General features: G+C 41.4%; 1 protein-coding gene across 1 annotated transcript in view; it reads right to left on the reverse strand.

Annotated features, from left to right (window-relative positions):
* Positions 1–18,509, reverse strand: part of drp2 (dystrophin related protein 2) — a 108,424-nt gene that overhangs the window by 14,160 nt on the left and 75,755 nt on the right. Inside the window, exons 13-18 of the mRNA XM_034138546.1 lie at positions 15,313–15,398; positions 13,099–13,256; positions 10,539–10,705; positions 8,751–8,862; positions 7,806–7,942; positions 6,044–6,109 (exon numbers count right to left, since the gene is read on the reverse strand). Coding sequence (XP_033994437.1) covers positions 6,044–6,109; positions 7,806–7,942; positions 8,751–8,862; positions 10,539–10,705; positions 13,099–13,256; positions 15,313–15,398 — 726 coding nt within the window. The remainder of the gene's footprint in view (positions 1–6,043; positions 6,110–7,805; positions 7,943–8,750; positions 8,863–10,538; positions 10,706–13,098; positions 13,257–15,312; positions 15,399–18,509) is intronic.

An 18,509-nucleotide genomic window follows, 5' to 3' on the forward strand; every position in this document is an offset into this window, starting at 1 on the left:
GATAAAACCTTCGCTCTCCATCACAATCATCTTTGAGTCCTCAACTCTAGAGCTCACTTCTGAATGAACAGGGTCACACGTTCTCTGATGCCTTTCAAAAGAAGATGTAGGAGGTTATGATCTAAAGAAGATACAGGTTAAGTAACATTGGGTACACTACAAAATAATTTAGTGGGAATGCTGATACAGCATTCCAACTACTTGTTCTTCGACGCACAAAATTCTTTATTATTCCGCCGGGTTATTTTGCGCCTCTTCTGCTCCCACATTCCACATCGCAGAAACTCAGTTCAAACATCAAAACATTCAGCTCGGTCGGGAATCGATGGCTATTACTTTTCTCATTCATAACTTTCATAATTCCAGAGGTATATCCCATAATTCATCACATTTTTAACATGGAAGTCAATGGAGAAACTCTTCAGACTTGAAAAATCTTCATGAGACTTCAACTGCTAACTGTTCCTTCATACTTTCACTCAGAAACCTCATTCCAACTTTAAAATGTTACACATCTTTCTGACATTATTCGTGTAACACAACTTTTAAATCTGATTCATACTTCTAGAGATATTAAACATTGTTCAGACCTTGGTAAAGAGGCCTTCTTCAGATTTTAGAGTGCGTGATGTCACAGCTAGAGTGGAGGACAGATTTAATTTTGCCTTCATATTTTCTTTTAAACCTGCCATAATTCCCAAACCCTACATTCCTGAGACATAAAATAATTAAACAAAATGCCTCTTGAGGGCATGAAGTGACAAAAACGTTCAACAAGTCTCCATTAAACCCCATCATCTTTCCCCACCACAGCAGCCGCACACCTTTAGTTAATCTGCCAAAAAGGAAAGTACACAAAAAGTACACTTCAGATGCTCAAGTTCCTTGACATGCTTCACGCTTTGAAATTTCACCGATATCTGTTACGGTTCTTCAACAAAACGTTCACATGTAAGAGGTTTATCTCTCATTCAGAACAATGAAAATGCTCTCCTCTCACTGATTACTTCACATCACCATGGAAACCTTTGATCTCTGGACACGTCGTTAGCTCAAATATAAACACCTGTGTCATGGAACACGATGATGTCATAGCTCCAACTGACATGCTCAGAGCAGCAGATTTTAGATAATGGTTAACACAGCTCTACATCAAATCTGATATTACGTAATGTGGTGTTACTATGACAATGCATCCCTCGCCATAAAACAGCAGCAGACTTCAGATAATGGTTAATGGTCCTGCCCTCAACAGCTCTACGTCAATTATGGGGTGTCTTCATATGCCGTTTCCATGGCAACACAATGCTCGCCATGAAACACGGTTTTCTCATAACTTCAGTGAAAATGCTCCAAACAGCCCAAAACTACACAGGTTTGGTAACGATGCAGCCATCAACATATCTAAGCGTATTATGGGGTGTCATCAAATACCGTTGCCATGGCGACAGATCATTCGCCATCAAGTTAGTACAATAGTTTGCAGCAAATATTCTGCTGCTTTTCCAAGCCTTTTTACTTTCTTTGCTTCTCTCATCACACATTCAAGCCCCCAGTGTTCATGTATCATTTCAATGTAAATTCTTCACTTTCTTCTTACACATTACATTTCAGCATAGCAGTTTAGCGTCAGCTTTTCAGCATAAAGCATTCCCACTAGCAATTTCTTCAGGAATTGCATTCTCTAGTTTATCACCATCTGCTGCAGTCCTCTGTCTATCACATGTTAATCATATGTAACAGTGTTAGACGATCAAAGGGTGGGTTTCTCCTTCAATTAGGTAATTAACCAGCAGAGAGAACCTTGTGATATGTGGGGAGCCTTGTGGCTGCCTAGATAGATCTACATACATACATATATACATACATATATATATATATGCACACATGCGCTCCAAGAAAGCAGTTTAGCACTGCAGCTTTGCCGGTCCATACACATGATACACTTCATGCTGCATCATCTTTCGCAGAATGTCGTCAGCTGAAGGAGTGAGGGACGGGAGGAGGAGGGGTGAGTGATGAAGAGGCTGTCAGGGCCCTCCACATCACATCCTATTTCTCTCCAGAACCGATGACACCATAACACTGACCATTTTAGGATTTATCCATGTCCAGTTACAGGAGACCCGGCCTATGAACCTGACCACTCATAATTCAACCTGCGACACAGTTCATCAGAAAGCCTGCACAAAACATGGAGTCCCAGACAGGGACACCAGCAAACAAAGAAAGAGAGGGCAGGAAGTAATAGAAAGTATTGATGTCTTGACATGTGTGGCCTCATAAATGAAAGCAAACAGTTGTGAGATAAAATAAGAAAGAGAGAGAAACGAGGGTAAGAGGGGACATATCCTTACAGCGCTCTAAGAGGTTTTTTATTATTATCTTCCTCTCCTCCATCCTAGAGAAGATGTCGAAGCAGCGCTGATGATGAAAGGAGTGAACTGCACTCCTACATCGATATGGGGGGGGGGGGGGGGGGGGGGGGGGGGGGGAGGGGGGGGGGGGGGGAGATACAGAGAGAGAGATAGAGAGGAAGAGACAGACTGTCTCAGTGTTTGACATGCCTGCATATCTGGTTTTCCTAACCTCAAAAATCAAGAAGTTCTCTCTCGATATGACTGGAGACTACATTACTGCTACCACGTACCCCTCATTGGCTGAAGGGTACTTTTGACACACACACACACACACACACACACACACACACACACACACACACACACACACACACACACACACACACACACACACACACACACACACACACACACACACACACACACACACACACACACACACACACACACACACACACACACACACACACACACACACACACACACACACACACACACACCTGTCTAATATGTCTCCCCAAGGGGAAGAATTTCAGACACTAACCTGCCAGTGATGAGAGTTCAAAGTCAGCGCAGAGTTGCAATAAATACGGGGAATGAATTCAAATAAGAAATTAGATTTCTCCCTTTATATCCTATAATTACTAACAGGTAGGTAGGCCAGAGGCAGAGAGAGGGAAATAGAGAGAGCTAGTAGAAAATGCATTTTGGATAAAAGCTGTCAACAAATGTGCTGTATAGCTAAGCCTAAAATACAGCTTATACATGCTTCTATGCCAAAGAGCTCCATTGTTGTCTAAAATTATTTAAAAAAACACTTGAATGAGCCACACTGTTGCACTGGCTGACATGTTTCTTCTTCGTTTAGAGTTAATCCAAGATACACATTCCTGCCGCCAAAAAGACTTACTATAGCACCAGATCTGTGGCTGAAAATAGTCCCAAACAAAATCACTATTTAATTCTGTTTGGGTACAATAACTAAAAGTGACAGTGCCCAGCAGAAAAAAATGAAATTACGCATTCATGACCCATTTATAAATATTCAGTAGTTGTGAAAGGTCTTTAGGCAGAGAGTAACAGATAACAATAGAAAAGATGCAGTCACTCAGGAGAGGTGTAGTGGAGACCAAAACAAAGGTCAAGTTCGAAGATGGGGGGTCTGAGTAAAGGCATATTAGAAGGGGGGTGATGCTAATGATGCTAGATGGGCTCTAGTTTTATCCTACTACACGTCTGTGAGAAATTGTCATGATTAGCATATTAATGATTGAGTTTTCTCAAACATAGTGACAGTATGCAGCGATAGGCTAAGATCTCGTCTCTCCTCCTTTGCCTGTCTAGCTGTTTGCATTCATGTCCCATAAGAACATGTTAGTAACTCGGGCAACATCTTCAGAGTTTTTCTGCCTCTTGTCTTACATCTTGCCAAGTTTAAGTCTGGATTATGGATTGTTTCTGTGTCTCTTGGTCTTGGTCGAAGTCCATAGCAACTAACATTCTATTAGACATATTCTTGGAGATGTTTTTATTGTGATTCTTGTTATTAGTCATATTTGTCGAGTTCCTATTGTTGTTTTCCTTTCCTAAGAAATATCTTATAGTTATTATTATTGTTAGCGACATCTGAAAGCTGCTTGACATCCTCGTGTCAAACATGGATCCTTGAGATCCATGTTTTTATATATGTTCACATCATTTTTGTTATATGGAGGGTCTATGTTGTAGTTTAATGATGTTCTTATCTTTACACACCACATTGTTACACCTCTGTCCTTCCTGGGAAAGAGCCTTGATTGCTATTGCTGGAATTTGGTGTTTTTAGGGATTTGTTCCTTGCTCGCTGCAAGGGTCAAAGGACAGAGGGTGTCTTATGCTGAACTGATTGCTGGGTGCTCCGAGCCAACTTTGTAACATGTATTTATTGCTTGATTGATTGAGTTATGGCTTTAAAGGTCACAGTGACCCTGATCTTTGAACCCCAAATCAGTTCAGCCTAAGGTAAAGATTGAGGTTTGTACCAGATCTAAATGCAGTTCTGAGATATCTCTTTTACAATGACTGTAGGATGTGAGGTCACTATGACCCCTTGATACCCAAATCTACTGTGTTCATAAAGGGGTCCGTGCGGGCCTCTTTAGCCAAATGTAAAGAACATCCCTCTAGGGTTTCCTGAGACATCGCTTTCATGAGAAAAACATTATGCTCCAGTCCTAAATTCAATTTCAACTGTCTTTATAATTGCTAGTGACTTTTATTGTGTATCATTAATTATTTAAACTGTATTCAAACAGTTCATTAATTGATTACAAAGTCTTTGTAAAAGATAAATAAGGATTATTTTCGGACAGAAAGCAAGTAGGTCTCAAATAAAGGTCCTCATCCATATGGAGAAAACATATGTTTATGAAACACAGATGGCTTCCTGACATCCAAAACGTTGAGAGGCTTTGTAGGAGTAAAGTTGCTAAGATACCGTTTTGATACAGTGGTGTTGTCTCAGCAGGCCAAGGAAGGCAATGTGTCTCCCTTTTGACTACATTTGCATTTCTGTTCTTTTAGTTTATTTTGGTGAAGGCTATTGGCAGATACCGTTTTATGCAGTCTTTTCTGATTCAATATAGCTGGGTAGCAAATCATTCTGTAGCAACAGATGAGTACGTGTAAAAGGATTTAACAGGAAAGATATAACAGTAGAAAGGATGAAAGTGCTAGAGAGAATGGAGAAAGTGGGATAATAGGGATTGAAAAATATGTGGGTGGGAAACAATAGAAGAGTGGGATCAAAGATAAGAACACAAATGAAAAAGGGAAATCAGGAGAACAGAAAACAGGAGAAAGGAAGAGATGAGACGGGTAAAGGGGACAATTGGGTGGTGAGTGCTCCCTCTGTGTTGGCAGGGTTGAAGGCAGTTGAGGGTAAGAGCCTAAGAGAAGTCATACACACACACACACACACACACACACACACACACACACACACACACACACACACACACACACACACACACACACACACACACACACACACACACACACACACACACCACACACACACACACACCACACACACACACCACACACACACACACACACACACACACACACACACACACACACACACACACACACACACACACACACTGCAGGCTCAGGGGAAATATGTGTGTCTAGCTCCACAGCACTGTGGGCTGAACTGCCAGGAGAGTAAGAGTCCAGGGCTGTGCCCCTGTTTATAACCTGTCATACAGACACTAATCCACACCAACAGCTCCCAGGTGACCAATGGGCTCACTGCCCGAGCAAGTGACAAGCCGCTAGGCACAGTGAACCCCGCTGACCCATCCCCCCCCCTCCCCACCCATACACACACACACTCACCCACATAACAACTACAAACTGGTCTGCTTATTTGGGCCATTGTGTGTTCTTGTGGAGTTTGAGGGGGAAGGAAGCTGCTGGGCAGTACAGTCTCTATCCTGGCTGGAGTGCAGGACACAGCGCAGCTAAATCAATACTTCAATCAGTGTGTGGTGAAGACTAGAGCGGGGGGGGGGGAGCAGAGACAGCAGGGGGGGAGGAGGTGGAAGCAGGGGGGGAGTGGGTACAAAGAAAGGTTGATTTGGAGAGGAAAGAGAGATACACTGGTGAAGTGGTTTGATGTGTTGCAGTAAGCCACGTACCTGCTGGCATAATGCTCAATCCTGCTGTGTGTGTCTGCGTGGGGCAGCTTGGGTGAGGAGCACGGCCTGGAAACAACAGAAACCAATGTCATTACTCTGCAAATGTGAAGGAGTGGTTACATAAAAAACGCATATTCGTATAATCCAGAAGAAGAGAGTTTCATTTGTGAAGATTGTCAGCATGCAAACAAGAGAGATACAACTCGTTTCACAGGGGAGGAAAATAATTAAGTACATTCATGCAAGCGCTGCAATTAGGTAACATTTTGGAGCACTTGTTCTTTACCTCAACACTTTCATTTCCCACTGCTACACTGCTTCTTCCTACTCTGATGGAGACACGCTTTATATTGCAATGTTAGATGCTGCACCTTATTAAAAAGCTCTTCCTAGACCTCCTCTCTATAGATCCTGCCTCAGTTATCCTGCCTGTAGGGTTAAGTCATTTAGCGGTTTCATCCTAGAGGAGAAAGCAAAGACTTGAGAAACATTTCATGTTGTAGAAATGCTTTTCTTCTTCCCTATATTGTAAATAGCATTAGAGCCTTTCAGATGTATAATATAACTCCCTTGAGGGGCCTCCAGGCGGGGAACTATCGTCCTACCCAAGGCGTAGGATAAATATACAAGGTGTATAAGAAGAACATTTCACATAAAAAAAAGCTTCATATACATAAATGCATCGCTTACATTTGTATAATAAGTTATGAATATATACTTAGTTTATTTGAAATCATAATACATTAGAATAATATTTTTATTTTACAATATAAGGGATCATTCTGCATTAAGAGTGCTTTTACTTTTGATTCATTCATCTGTTTTTCCACTGGTGCCTCATCTCAAACTCGCATAATGTTTGAAGTTTTAAAAGGTGAACCTAACAGAGATACAATTAGACAAAACATGGACCCACAATCATTCTAAATCTTCCAGGGTAATGTCGTAGCCCTAAGCTATGCATCTTGATGATCTCATGGATTTTAATCTCATGGCTCTTGTTTTACCCTTTGGGTGAAACTTGTTCATGTGATAAGGCATCTGAGCCTCAGGATCTCAGGAACAGCATTTTATGAATTCTGAACACAGAGCCGTCGCTTTAACCCAGGGGTGTCCAAACCTTTTTCACCGAGGGCCACATCCAGAGAAATATACGAAGGACTGGGCCACTCACTAGAGGTGAGGTATATTGCCTTATCAGTTAAGTTATAAATTAGCACAATCAATCAAATTAGGAAAATTGTGATTGATACTTGAAAATGCTTTAAGAAAAAAAAAATGCCTACATCACAGCTCTCCATCGGGTTTCATTTATTTTGTTGGCAGCTTATTCCTTAAAATGGAAGCCTCAGATTGCTTAAAAAAAGAGTAAATATGAAGGGTCTATTTCAAGCTTGTTATGTAAATAAGCTTTTTCTCATCAACTTAGATTTGTCATGAATACTGTGTAATATATATTTACATATATATTTAGAAAGTACAATATAAAAAAACACAAGTTTCATTTGTGGGCCATATTTCATTATACTTTTTGAATTAGCTGAGGGCCGATTCAAAACGGCCTGCGGGGCGCATTTGGCCGTAGTTTGGACACCCCTGCTTTAACCCATCTAAGCAAGCAGAAGTGCCCCAAAATGGTCAGAGTATGATAATCAGCCAACAACAGCTAGGAGTTTGAATGGGTGAAAGTGATAGACGGATGACAGGAAGTAGAGACAGAGAGATGTATGTGTTTGTGTGAGTGTTTATGTGTGGGACTCACGTCTCTGAGCTCACCGCCTCCAGTACAGACTGCACTGGCAGGTAACCTCTCTGCGGGTGCTTGGTGAAGTACTGCTTTGACCTGAATTTATTCTTCAGAGTCTTGGCAAAGTCCCTCATCTTTTCCCCCGAGGTCGTCTGGAGTTGTGATTAAGGTTGCGAGGGGTTGGGGGGGGGGTGAGAGGTGGCGGAGGTAGAAAGTTTGGAGAGACAAATTACACCTCTTAAGGATTCTTTAAAACAGTTGGTTCCTCTAAAATCACCTCATATGAAACTAGTCAACTCTGTCTTAACAATGCTTTGTCTTATTTTTTACTTTGGAGGACTAACTTCCTCCATCTGCTTTCTCATTCAGTTTCTGCCGCTCTCTCTGCTTCCTTCCTTGAGATTCTCCCACTCGTTTCCTGCGTTCTGTATCATGGTATAAATAGTGGTGCCTGCCTGGCTCACTGCTGTAAAAAAAACTGTAGCTAGCTGATATCAAATATTGTCCTGTAAAAAAAAAATATTCTAGAGATGGCCTTTTGCCACATTTTGCAGCTCAGAATTGATTAAAGATTATATCTGGCACCGTCTCAGTCCGTTCACACACTGCTGCTACAGCTCCTCCTCGGGAGTGAACTTGACTTTGGAGACTGCCCGTGCAACGGCTTAAGACTCTGGCTTTATTGGGGTTTAGTGCACAATGTATGCTCCAAATAGCACGTTATGTGTGCACTATGTGAGCCAAAAAGGATGTTACCGTTGAGTGCCACTCAATCTCTGCATACTATGACAGTCCAGGCAGTGAAAGCCTCTAACAGCACACATGATTACGATCTCAGTGGAGAGGGGGTACAACAAAGTTATGGCAGCAGGAATCATGAGATAGTATTTTTTAAAGATCATCTGAGTTTTATTTGAGCCTTACTTATTCCGTTATAGCACTAGGTAATGTTCGTCTTACCGGTGTGTAGTACTCCATGATGGGGTAGTGCAGCTTCTTTCCCTTGGTAGTGCGGCCGGTTAGAAAACATGTTTGGCAGATGTCCACATTGAACTGCTTCAGACTGCGATACCTGCCAACATCAATATACAGAAAGGCTGAACTGATGCAAGAGAGCTGAGCAGAGTGTGTGTGTGTGTATGTGTGTGTGTGTGTGTGTGTGTGTGTGTGTGTGTGTGTGTGTGTGTGTGTGTGTGTGTGTGTGTGTGTGTGTGTGTGTAAAAATAAAGGTAGGTATGCTTTGTGAAACCCCCATTTGCTACAGACAGGGATGTTCTTCTTTGCAGTAACCCGTTCATGACCGAATCTTATTCTCATTTTCATTTAAACAAATGTCTGTCACCATTAGTCACTTTGGAAAAAAATCGACTGATGGTGTTTGAGCCTACGGCCCACTGAAAGAAATATAGCCATATTTTATTTAGAAAAACAAACCTGTGAATCTCTGTGTCTCTCACTGTCTGCTATGTGCCACTACATAAAAACAACAGTATGCTTGTTTCGCTGTGACTGACAGCGTTGTGAATAATATATACAGTCTATGGTTGTCATATAACACTGTTTGAAATAGATCAACTGTAAAGTGTCTTGTATATTGGATCTTAGAAAAGCATGGTTCTTCTTGAATGTTATCCAATTCTGCAAATACTGTAATATACTTCAACTCTGAGATTTAGGCTGATTTACAGCTCATTAGCACACATTACACAAACATTGACATGAAGTGCAAGAAGCAACAAATCTAACATTCCAAGCACATTTGTTCCCTTCACAACTATTTTGATATGAAAAGAGCTGACCTTTTTAAAGAAGTCTCCTTAATCTACCTTCCCCTATATGCTAATTATTGTATTCATAAGTGTGTCATTAAATAGAAAGGATACATTGTCATATTTTATTTTTCTTTAAGTAATTCAATCTCAAGTTTTGCCCGAATGCTCATATGGTTGTGTCCCAATATAGTCTGCAGTATCTGGTTTGGAGAATATTTGCTGAACTAATTGTTTATTGTGTGTGTGTGTGTGTGTGTGTGTGTGTGTGTGTGTGTGTGTGTGTGTGTGTGTGTGTGTGTGTGTGTGTGTGTGTGTGTGTGTGTGTGTGTGTGTGTGTAAAAATAAAGGTAGGTATGCTTTTTGAAAGCCCCATTTGCTACAGACAGGGATGTTCTTCTTTGCAGTAACCCGTTCATGACCGAATCTTATTCTCATTTTCATTTAAACAAATGTCTGTCACCATTAGTCACTTTGGAAAAAAATCGACTGATGGTGTTTGAGCCTACGGCCCACTGAAAGAAATATAGCCATATTTTATTTAGTAATTTAACTGGGTGTATGTTTTTGTGCAATATGTAAAATCCAGAGAATGGAAGGTAAATAAATTATATTTGAATACATTGAATACAACATATTTTCTTTTCATCATATTTATCTGTGCTTGTTTGATAAAGTCATTTAACTGCAATTGACATGATTTGACATCACAAAACAATCAAAAGTTTTAACACATACAATAATTTGTCCTCCTACCTTAACTCTTAAGACTTCCTGTTGAAGACCCATGTATAACATATCCTTTGTTTGAAGTTACAGAGAGTAGACCTTTATTGTACACACGATCCGTACAAATGTAGCCTACCTAACCATTTTGTTTGGGTTGTGTAATTGCAAATGTTTCTCCTACAGTATATCATTTTTCTTTGTGTGTGTGATGTTGCAATCGCCCACTCTGATCATGGTAAGTAATGCCTACCTGAAGCCTTTGATGGGACACTGTTTGCAGACGTAGCATTTGGCCTGGTGCTTGGTGGACTCTGCAGCGGCCACACGGTGGAGGACAGGCAGCCAAACCATCGACTGGGGCTCCAGGCTCATCCACTCCAGGAAGTGAGACACCTCGATGGCAGGTTTCCCAGGGGCCTGGAAAATAAAGAAGATAGGGAGGGAGGGAGGGAGGAAAGAAGTGCAGGAGACTGTAAACAATCCAAATATAGACCAACAGCAGGGTAGGTACACAAAGTAATGACAGGAGAAGGTGTGCTTCCTCTCCAAAGGTGGTCCAGCAGTGAGCTACAGGACATCAAAGAGAATACAAAAGATAAGAGGGAGAAGGGGAGGGTGAATAGGACACACTGTGTGATATATTGTGATATTTTTAACTACTTAAAAAATTAAAAAGCTAAAACAAAGCAGACATAACTCTGTGTGTATACTGTACTGTATGTGTGTGTATGGGTGTCAGCATACAGCCTGCCTCTCCCTCAGACACCTTGTTGATAAAGTGGGATAAAAAGGGGAATAAACCTAATAAAAAAATGACTCGCCAAGCGCTGAAAATCCGTGATGTGCTAAATTCTCATTAAGTCTGCATGAGAGAGGTGCATTAAGAGGTTGATTTCCCAGAGGCTTCCTCCAGCGCTCAAGCAGAGTAGCATAATACGTGTGTGTGTGTGTGTATGTGTATGTGTATGTGTATGTGTATGTGTATGTGTATGTGTATGTGTATGTGTATGTGTGTGTGTGTGTGTGTGTGTGTGTGTGTGTGTGTGTGTGTGTGTGTGTGTGTGTGTGTGTGTGCGCACTGATCACACAGACTGTGAGGTGTAACGAGGTATAGAGTCTCCGGGGGATGCAGTAGCCAATATACTGATTAACATGCAGTTATTCTTAAAAACTCTATGCTTTCAGTCCCATACATTCAATAATCCGTGTGTGTTTGTGAAACAAGAATCCACATAGAAACACTTCTCGTAAGTATAAAAGATTTACTAAATGTTGAGTGATAACCCAAGGTGGATTGGACCCAATACTTTTTCCACAAACAACCATATTTGTTCTGTATAACTGCGTAATTCTGTATACTCTCAGTCCCAAGTCAATTCATATTAACGCATAGAAGATAATTTAGCGACACATCTCCAAACTGATGTGACCCATTTTCAAACAAAGAAATTAGTGGGAATATGGGTCAACTCCCAAATTGCACTACATGGATATTTTGTCGACAACTAAACACTCTGACATGGAGCAAATGGAGAAAGGAATTTATTTTAATTAGCTTTAGCAGATATAACAAGCGTGGGCCAGAGAAGAGTGTGTGTAATTAGCATCTGCCTCGGAAATTAGGGAATTAAAAAGCTTGGCCAAAGCAACCTTCCAAAAAAGCTGCGGCATGCTCTTAACCACTCCTCAATTATCTGGTGTCCCAAATTGAAAGTCCCATGCACTGCAACCCATGCTAAAAGTACAACTTCAGAAGCATTCAGAACAAGCAAAGTTGGGCAAAACAAATGAATTCATTTTTCCTCTAGCTATTGCTCTATGCACTACTTGACCCTTTGGCCTTGCTTCTATTATTCTAATATATCATTTATGATCCACAGATTAGGGGTTAGGTCATGGTTAAAAACATTATGCATTATCTACCACGGACTGCATTTCATGTAGGCGACATCAGAAAGCAATACAATGCAATATTAATGTGATGTTACATTGTGAAGCAAGACTCTATGTGGTGCAGTTGGGGCTTCTTTATGTAAAGTAATAACTTCTCCATGTCCTCTGAGGAGGAGTTGAACTCTGCTAATGTCAATAAAACACAATTGTCTTCAAATGGCAAACATCATCATTCTTTCATACTTGGCTTTAGATGGAAAACAATCCAAAGGCAAATGTTACATTTTTTTAGTGGAGACGTTTCTGCATTTAGAATTCTGTTTCTGTATTTTTCATGGCACAGATAAATTCTGTTCTGATTATCCCGAGGACACTTTTCCTCCACAGTAATTATTAGATTAGGGGGTTTGAGATACACCAGTCTACTGTAATGAAAAAGGGGATTTTAAGGTCGAATCCAAATATCTTGTTGCGACAATCAAGCCATTGATTAAAGTCCTGAAATTAGCACAATCAAGACTTACAACTCTCAGGTGGTGGTCAGTGTCTCTCTTGTGTTGTTATGCTGGACTAACAGAGACATTGGGTAACTAAAGTCCATATGTTGGTTAATCTTAAAATATGATCTAATCGGATATACAGGGTCCCGCGATTCAATAAAGTCAGACTGAAGCACTCCTTTGTGCATCAGTCAATCCACACAGTAAATACAGAGCTAAAATGTCAGACTTGATCTGACCAATAAAGTATTATCGTATCGTATCGTATTGTAATGCTTGAACTCTTTTTACCTGATCAAAGGGGGTATGGGTGAACTCACAACAAATACCAGACAGATTATTTAATCTGACCTTAGTCCATATAATGTGTTTAGTATCTGTGAATGTGTTTATGCGTTGTGGTAACTCGGTCCTCACCACGCGGAAGCAGCTGCGGACGCTGGGCTCCACGTTACTGCCCCCGAAAGCAGCGACTTCCCCCAACTGGCGGGGGATCTGGATGGCTTCATGGAGCAGCAGGCTGAGGTGACGCTGGTCGGTCAAACCTCCTGCACCAGACACCTGACGGAATAAATCTGCAACCACCAGAACATACATAGAGGAATGTAGCACCTGCATTACTGTGCACCACATTTTGTATGCATGAAAATCAGTTGTTTGCATTATCACCGCATTTGCATACATCTCCCCTACGCATTTACACCTGATAATATAAGACATTTGTGTTGCTGCGTTACATGTTTTCAGTTTTTCTTCAAATTTAAATGAGGATTTTAGGCAGGCGTCCACAATTTGAAAAGTTTGCTAAGTTGGTCAATCACACAGCAACAAATGCAATTTTTATTTATTTATTCTTTTAAATGAGTCACCAATCCCAGGCAATAGAGTTTACCAAACCTAGTTATGTGAAATAAAATTCACTTCAGTGACTTATACACTGAGACAGACTCAGTATTAGTGGCCTGGCTGGTCTGCCGGGAGATGAAAGAGCTGCATAACTGGAGTCTTGTCAGGTTTTGAATGAGGCCTTTACCGAGCTTGCTGGGACTGCGCCTGTCACTGAAGAGATGAATGCTGACAGGTGTGTGAGGCTGCTGCACAATGCCAGTATAAGCATCCCATGTATTCCCTTCTCTGTGTACTTACTCAACCCTACAGGGACAACACTTGGCTTTAACACCTGCATGTTAAACAGCCTCCTTTATAGAGCTCCCATAACCAGAGCTCATGAGGCCTGTTTGACATTTTAAATGTTCACATTGAGCTGTTTGATAGAGATTAGTTTTGGACATGTTTTATGGACACGTTATATAGGCCTATTACATCGGAAACATGCAGCCTGCAATGTTGCAAATCCTGCAGGGAGATAATGGAATTCATAGTTAGCCACACAAGCTACTCACTTTCAGAACCACCATTACTAAGTTTGTTTGGGAAGGCTTCAATATGTTTTCAGTGATAACTAGTATGAACACAAGTCACCCTTTCTTTTCTATTTAATAATTGGGGTTTGACACCCACAGTTTTGGGTATAAAGCCTTTAGTTCATCACATGCCATCACTTACTGAAATGAACACCCTAATTATACAAACTACTATAATGAACCCAGTATTGGATAAATGAAAAAATGGCAATTCAATCCAAAACGTTGTAATAGAAAACAAATGGTGCGAATCCAGTTAACACTTCAAATATCTTATAATTAATTTGGTGGATATATTTGGAGGACTGGAAAATATTTTAATCAGCTGCCATGTTTTATTATTGAGAAAACTAAAGTCAAAAGCCAGTGAGAGAGCAGCAATGGTGCATATGTGAAACTGGGTGTGAAAGCAGAACATATTGATGTCTGCAATAATATGCTTGTGTGGTAGCAAATGTTCAGTAAAAGCTCATCAAATAAAAAATGTTGTGTCCAAAAATGACTGGTATCATCGAGTACTTTAAAAAATCTGAAGCCAAAGACTTTTGATGATGGAATTAACACCCACCTTCTGTACCTCAAAGTGGGTTAATATAAATGCTTCAGATGTATTTGCACAATATTATTCCAGTGTTATTCCAGTGACGTCTGATAAACAAAGGATCAGTCGGTGAAATGACGAACTGTTAATGCCACCTCAGGGACCGTTCAACTGAAGGCAAATCTGTTATCTCTCAGTCTTTAAGAGTTGACACAGATGGCACGCCAGGCATGAATAATCCTGGCGTGGGTTTGGCAGTTATGTCTCTGATCTTGTATCAACTACAAGCTGTTCCAGTACCGCTATCATCAGTTCAAATGCTCTCATTTCATTCTTACCTATATTCACACGATGACTTGTAAACTGGGTTTAAAATAGAACAGTAAAAATATGTCATACAACCACAAATAAAGGGAGCTCTTTGCTAGTTGAATGAGCCATAGAAAGAAGAGTGTGCATGGATTCTGTCTCTGGCAAGCAATCTTTTGTAATCCCCCCCCCCCCCCATGTACTTTGTAGAAGTAAAGAAAGCTTTCTCCATTAAGGCAGGAGACTCATTTCCTCCATTAGACTAAGTGGATGCCTGGCAATCAGGGACGTTTTGTTTTGGCTCATTGTTAGCAGTTGAGGAGATGCATTAGGCACATCAGCGAGCATCAGACCCACATTTATACTTCTCTTGGACGTCTGCATTGCACAAGCTCACCAATCCCATCTTGAAGCTGAGAGCACGCATTTTGCCATTACGAGCACTAGTGGAAAGAGAAAAAAGCAGAAGAAATGTATTTTAAGGTTACAATTTTTATGTGGTGAATGAACTCAAAGTGGGGAGGAATTATGTGGGTCACAGCGATACAGTACAGGTCAGCGCGACAGTGTCAAATGACATTAGAGCACATCCAGAGTACCTAATGGCATGACAGGGACATTATGAAGTGTTGTGTCCATGGGCTCATGCGTAGAGGAGCAATAATAAGCTCACAATGTCACTTGCAGACAAATACCCACATGGATACTGCATAACCACCCAATTACATACACATATCGAGCACTTGATCTGAGCTGCTGCCCAAGCTGGAAAAAGGTTTGGGCACTGGCCTATGGCAAGGCCGGTGAGATCAACGCTGTTGTGCCCTGACCTGAGCCTGAAAGGACCTCATTAGCTTCGATTCTGCTTGAAATTAACACACCGTCTTTCGTGTTAAGATTTCACAGCTCTGTTGCCAACACAGCCTGGAAGAAATTACTGCAGAGCTGAGCAGCATTGGCATAAACCACAGGCTTATCGAATTAACATTTGAATCGAAGTGAGAACTCAAGAACATCACATTCATCAGAGAACACCGGATCAATGAAGTAGAAAATTGAATCAAAGAGTGAGTTAAATTTCCAGAGCTATAGGGTGTTGCTTTGAATGCGTTCAAAAACAAAACAGGGCGGCTCGCTAATAACGTCACATGGAGAAGCCTTAGACGTGAAAGAGCGGGCAACACTGTCTTTTTCTCCGTTAGATGAGGATCCGAGGGGGTCGAGAGGTGCACATGAGCACATGGGGGCGACTGTGGGTGTCGCAATGCCATCTTCCATATTCACCCCAGTGCTGCTCCTCCGGGGACATGTCACTCCTGCTCGCCCTGCTAGTGTGACACGCCTTTGGAGGACACACACAAATCCAATGATATACGCACATACTGAGCTTTAATATACAGTCATTTAAGCACACCATCTAATTCAGATTCACAGTCGCTATTTATTGGAATACAAAAAGCAATTACTGAAATGTATGCAGAAGGTTAAGCCTCTGATTGTCTCTCATTAGCAGCGAGTAGTTAAGAGCTACCGACTGAATTCACAGCACTCCTGGGGTTATCACTGTATCTCTGCCTCTTCGCTCCGTGTTGTCTCTTTGGAGACAGCACAACAGAGTCAATCAGGAGCAAAGATGGGGGTGAAACTTGGTGTGAAAGAGGATTTGTTTCTACGGTGTCTCAGAAGGGATGATTGGCCTTGTGCCTGGACATTGTTATCAGAGCTGTAGCCACACTGTGGCTCTTTATAGATGTCTGTACAACAAGCCATTGAACCACTTACATCAATCTGCAGACAGACAGTCCTGGGAGAGGACTGTAAGACACAGTTGAAAATAGTTTGTAAACTGTTTGTGGGGGGCAAAGTGAGACTCTGTGCGCATGTGATGTGTATTTACCCAGATCTCCATTAGTTTGTCTAATACCATTGACTCATATGACCTGGTGTATTGTGAAAGGGTCCTCTAGCAGTGCTAAAGTATTACAGCAGACTCTGCAGTATTTCTAGACTTGATACTGCACCATCATACAGGACTATCTATCACTGTCATGGATGGCAAGTGACACACACACACACACACACCACAACACACACACACACACACACAAAAAAACACACACCACACACACACACACTACAACAACAACACACAACCACAACACACACACACACAACCTCAACCCACACACACAACACACACAACACACACACACACACACCACACACACACACACACACACACACACACACACACACACACACACACACACACACACACACACACACACACACACACACACACACACACATTTTTTGCATGTAAAGCCACCCTGGAGAGTTGTATTCTCATTATGCATAAAATCAGACAGTGAGAAAGAATTAACCAGAGAACATTTCACAGTCCAGATTTGCAATGTTAGTGACACAAGACTGAGTGCAGATCGCATCCATTACATGCAATAGAGTAAATATAAATATAAATGTTAGGTATTGTAGGGGGTAGTGGAAAGCAGGTCCCTGCATGGAGAAAGTACAGAAAATGGACTGGTAGCTGGAGAAGAGAGAGTTTCCGGGCATTGCAAGGTTCACTTTAGCAAGGTATCAAGCTCTTAACTGCCCAAGGCACCTGTCCAAAGGCAGCCCCCTGGCACTGTGTGTGTAAAAGTCCTATTTGTGCATCAGCGTCAACTGTATATTGAGCCTGTGTAAAATAACAATATAGTGGAACAATTGAAATTCCCCTTAGGGTTCAATAAAGTACGTCTTCTTCTTCTTCATATTGCAAGGATACTGGTGTATGCAGTATATTAGAGTATGCCTATGGTTGAACCTTTGTTATACAGTACTACATCGGACTGGTAAAAGATATATGTTGCTTTCATAAAGCTTTATGAGGATTGCATGAGAGAGTGTGCCATTGAGAGGGCTGGTCTGATATAACATCGCACTGCATAACATTCTTGCTGCACGATGGACAATAAAGAAAAATCAAATGCAGCACAACCAGAATCACCTCTTTATTCCATGCAATCTTCTCTCTTGTGAAAGCTTGGCGCATTACCCACAATGCAACTTGACTGCCAACAGCTTGGTTGGAGAGGCTTGGTTGTGTTATGCTGGCAGCGGCTGGTGTTGCTGCACGCCTCAAGCAGTGAGGAAGAGGAGCGGTCTACAGAGGTCTGGTGGGCTCATCTCTTCCTGACTCCACTTTAAACTTGAAGTCTTCGACCCCCACTGACGCTGACACACTCGGAGCAATTTATCCCTCTGGACTTACAAAAGGCTTTATGCTACTTTGTTCACCTTTGAAGTGGAAGGCCTTCAGCCAAAGACCTTTAAACAGACTTTGGTGTGTCAAATTGTCTCAGCTTACTTTGATGTAGCCCTATGTAGCACTACGATACACGAGCCAAGTCCGTTTCTTTATGTTTATATAGCACATTTAACCCAGTTGACCCAGTCGAGGCAGGTGGGATAGGATCTGCCTCAATACAGGCATACATAATAAATGATATAATAGGTGTATAAAAGGCAATAATACATAATGTAACACA

This window comes from Trematomus bernacchii, unplaced genomic scaffold, assembly GCF_902827165.1.
Source record: "Trematomus bernacchii unplaced genomic scaffold, fTreBer1.1, whole genome shotgun sequence".
Taxonomy (NCBI): domain Eukaryota; kingdom Metazoa; phylum Chordata; class Actinopteri; order Perciformes; family Nototheniidae; genus Trematomus; species Trematomus bernacchii.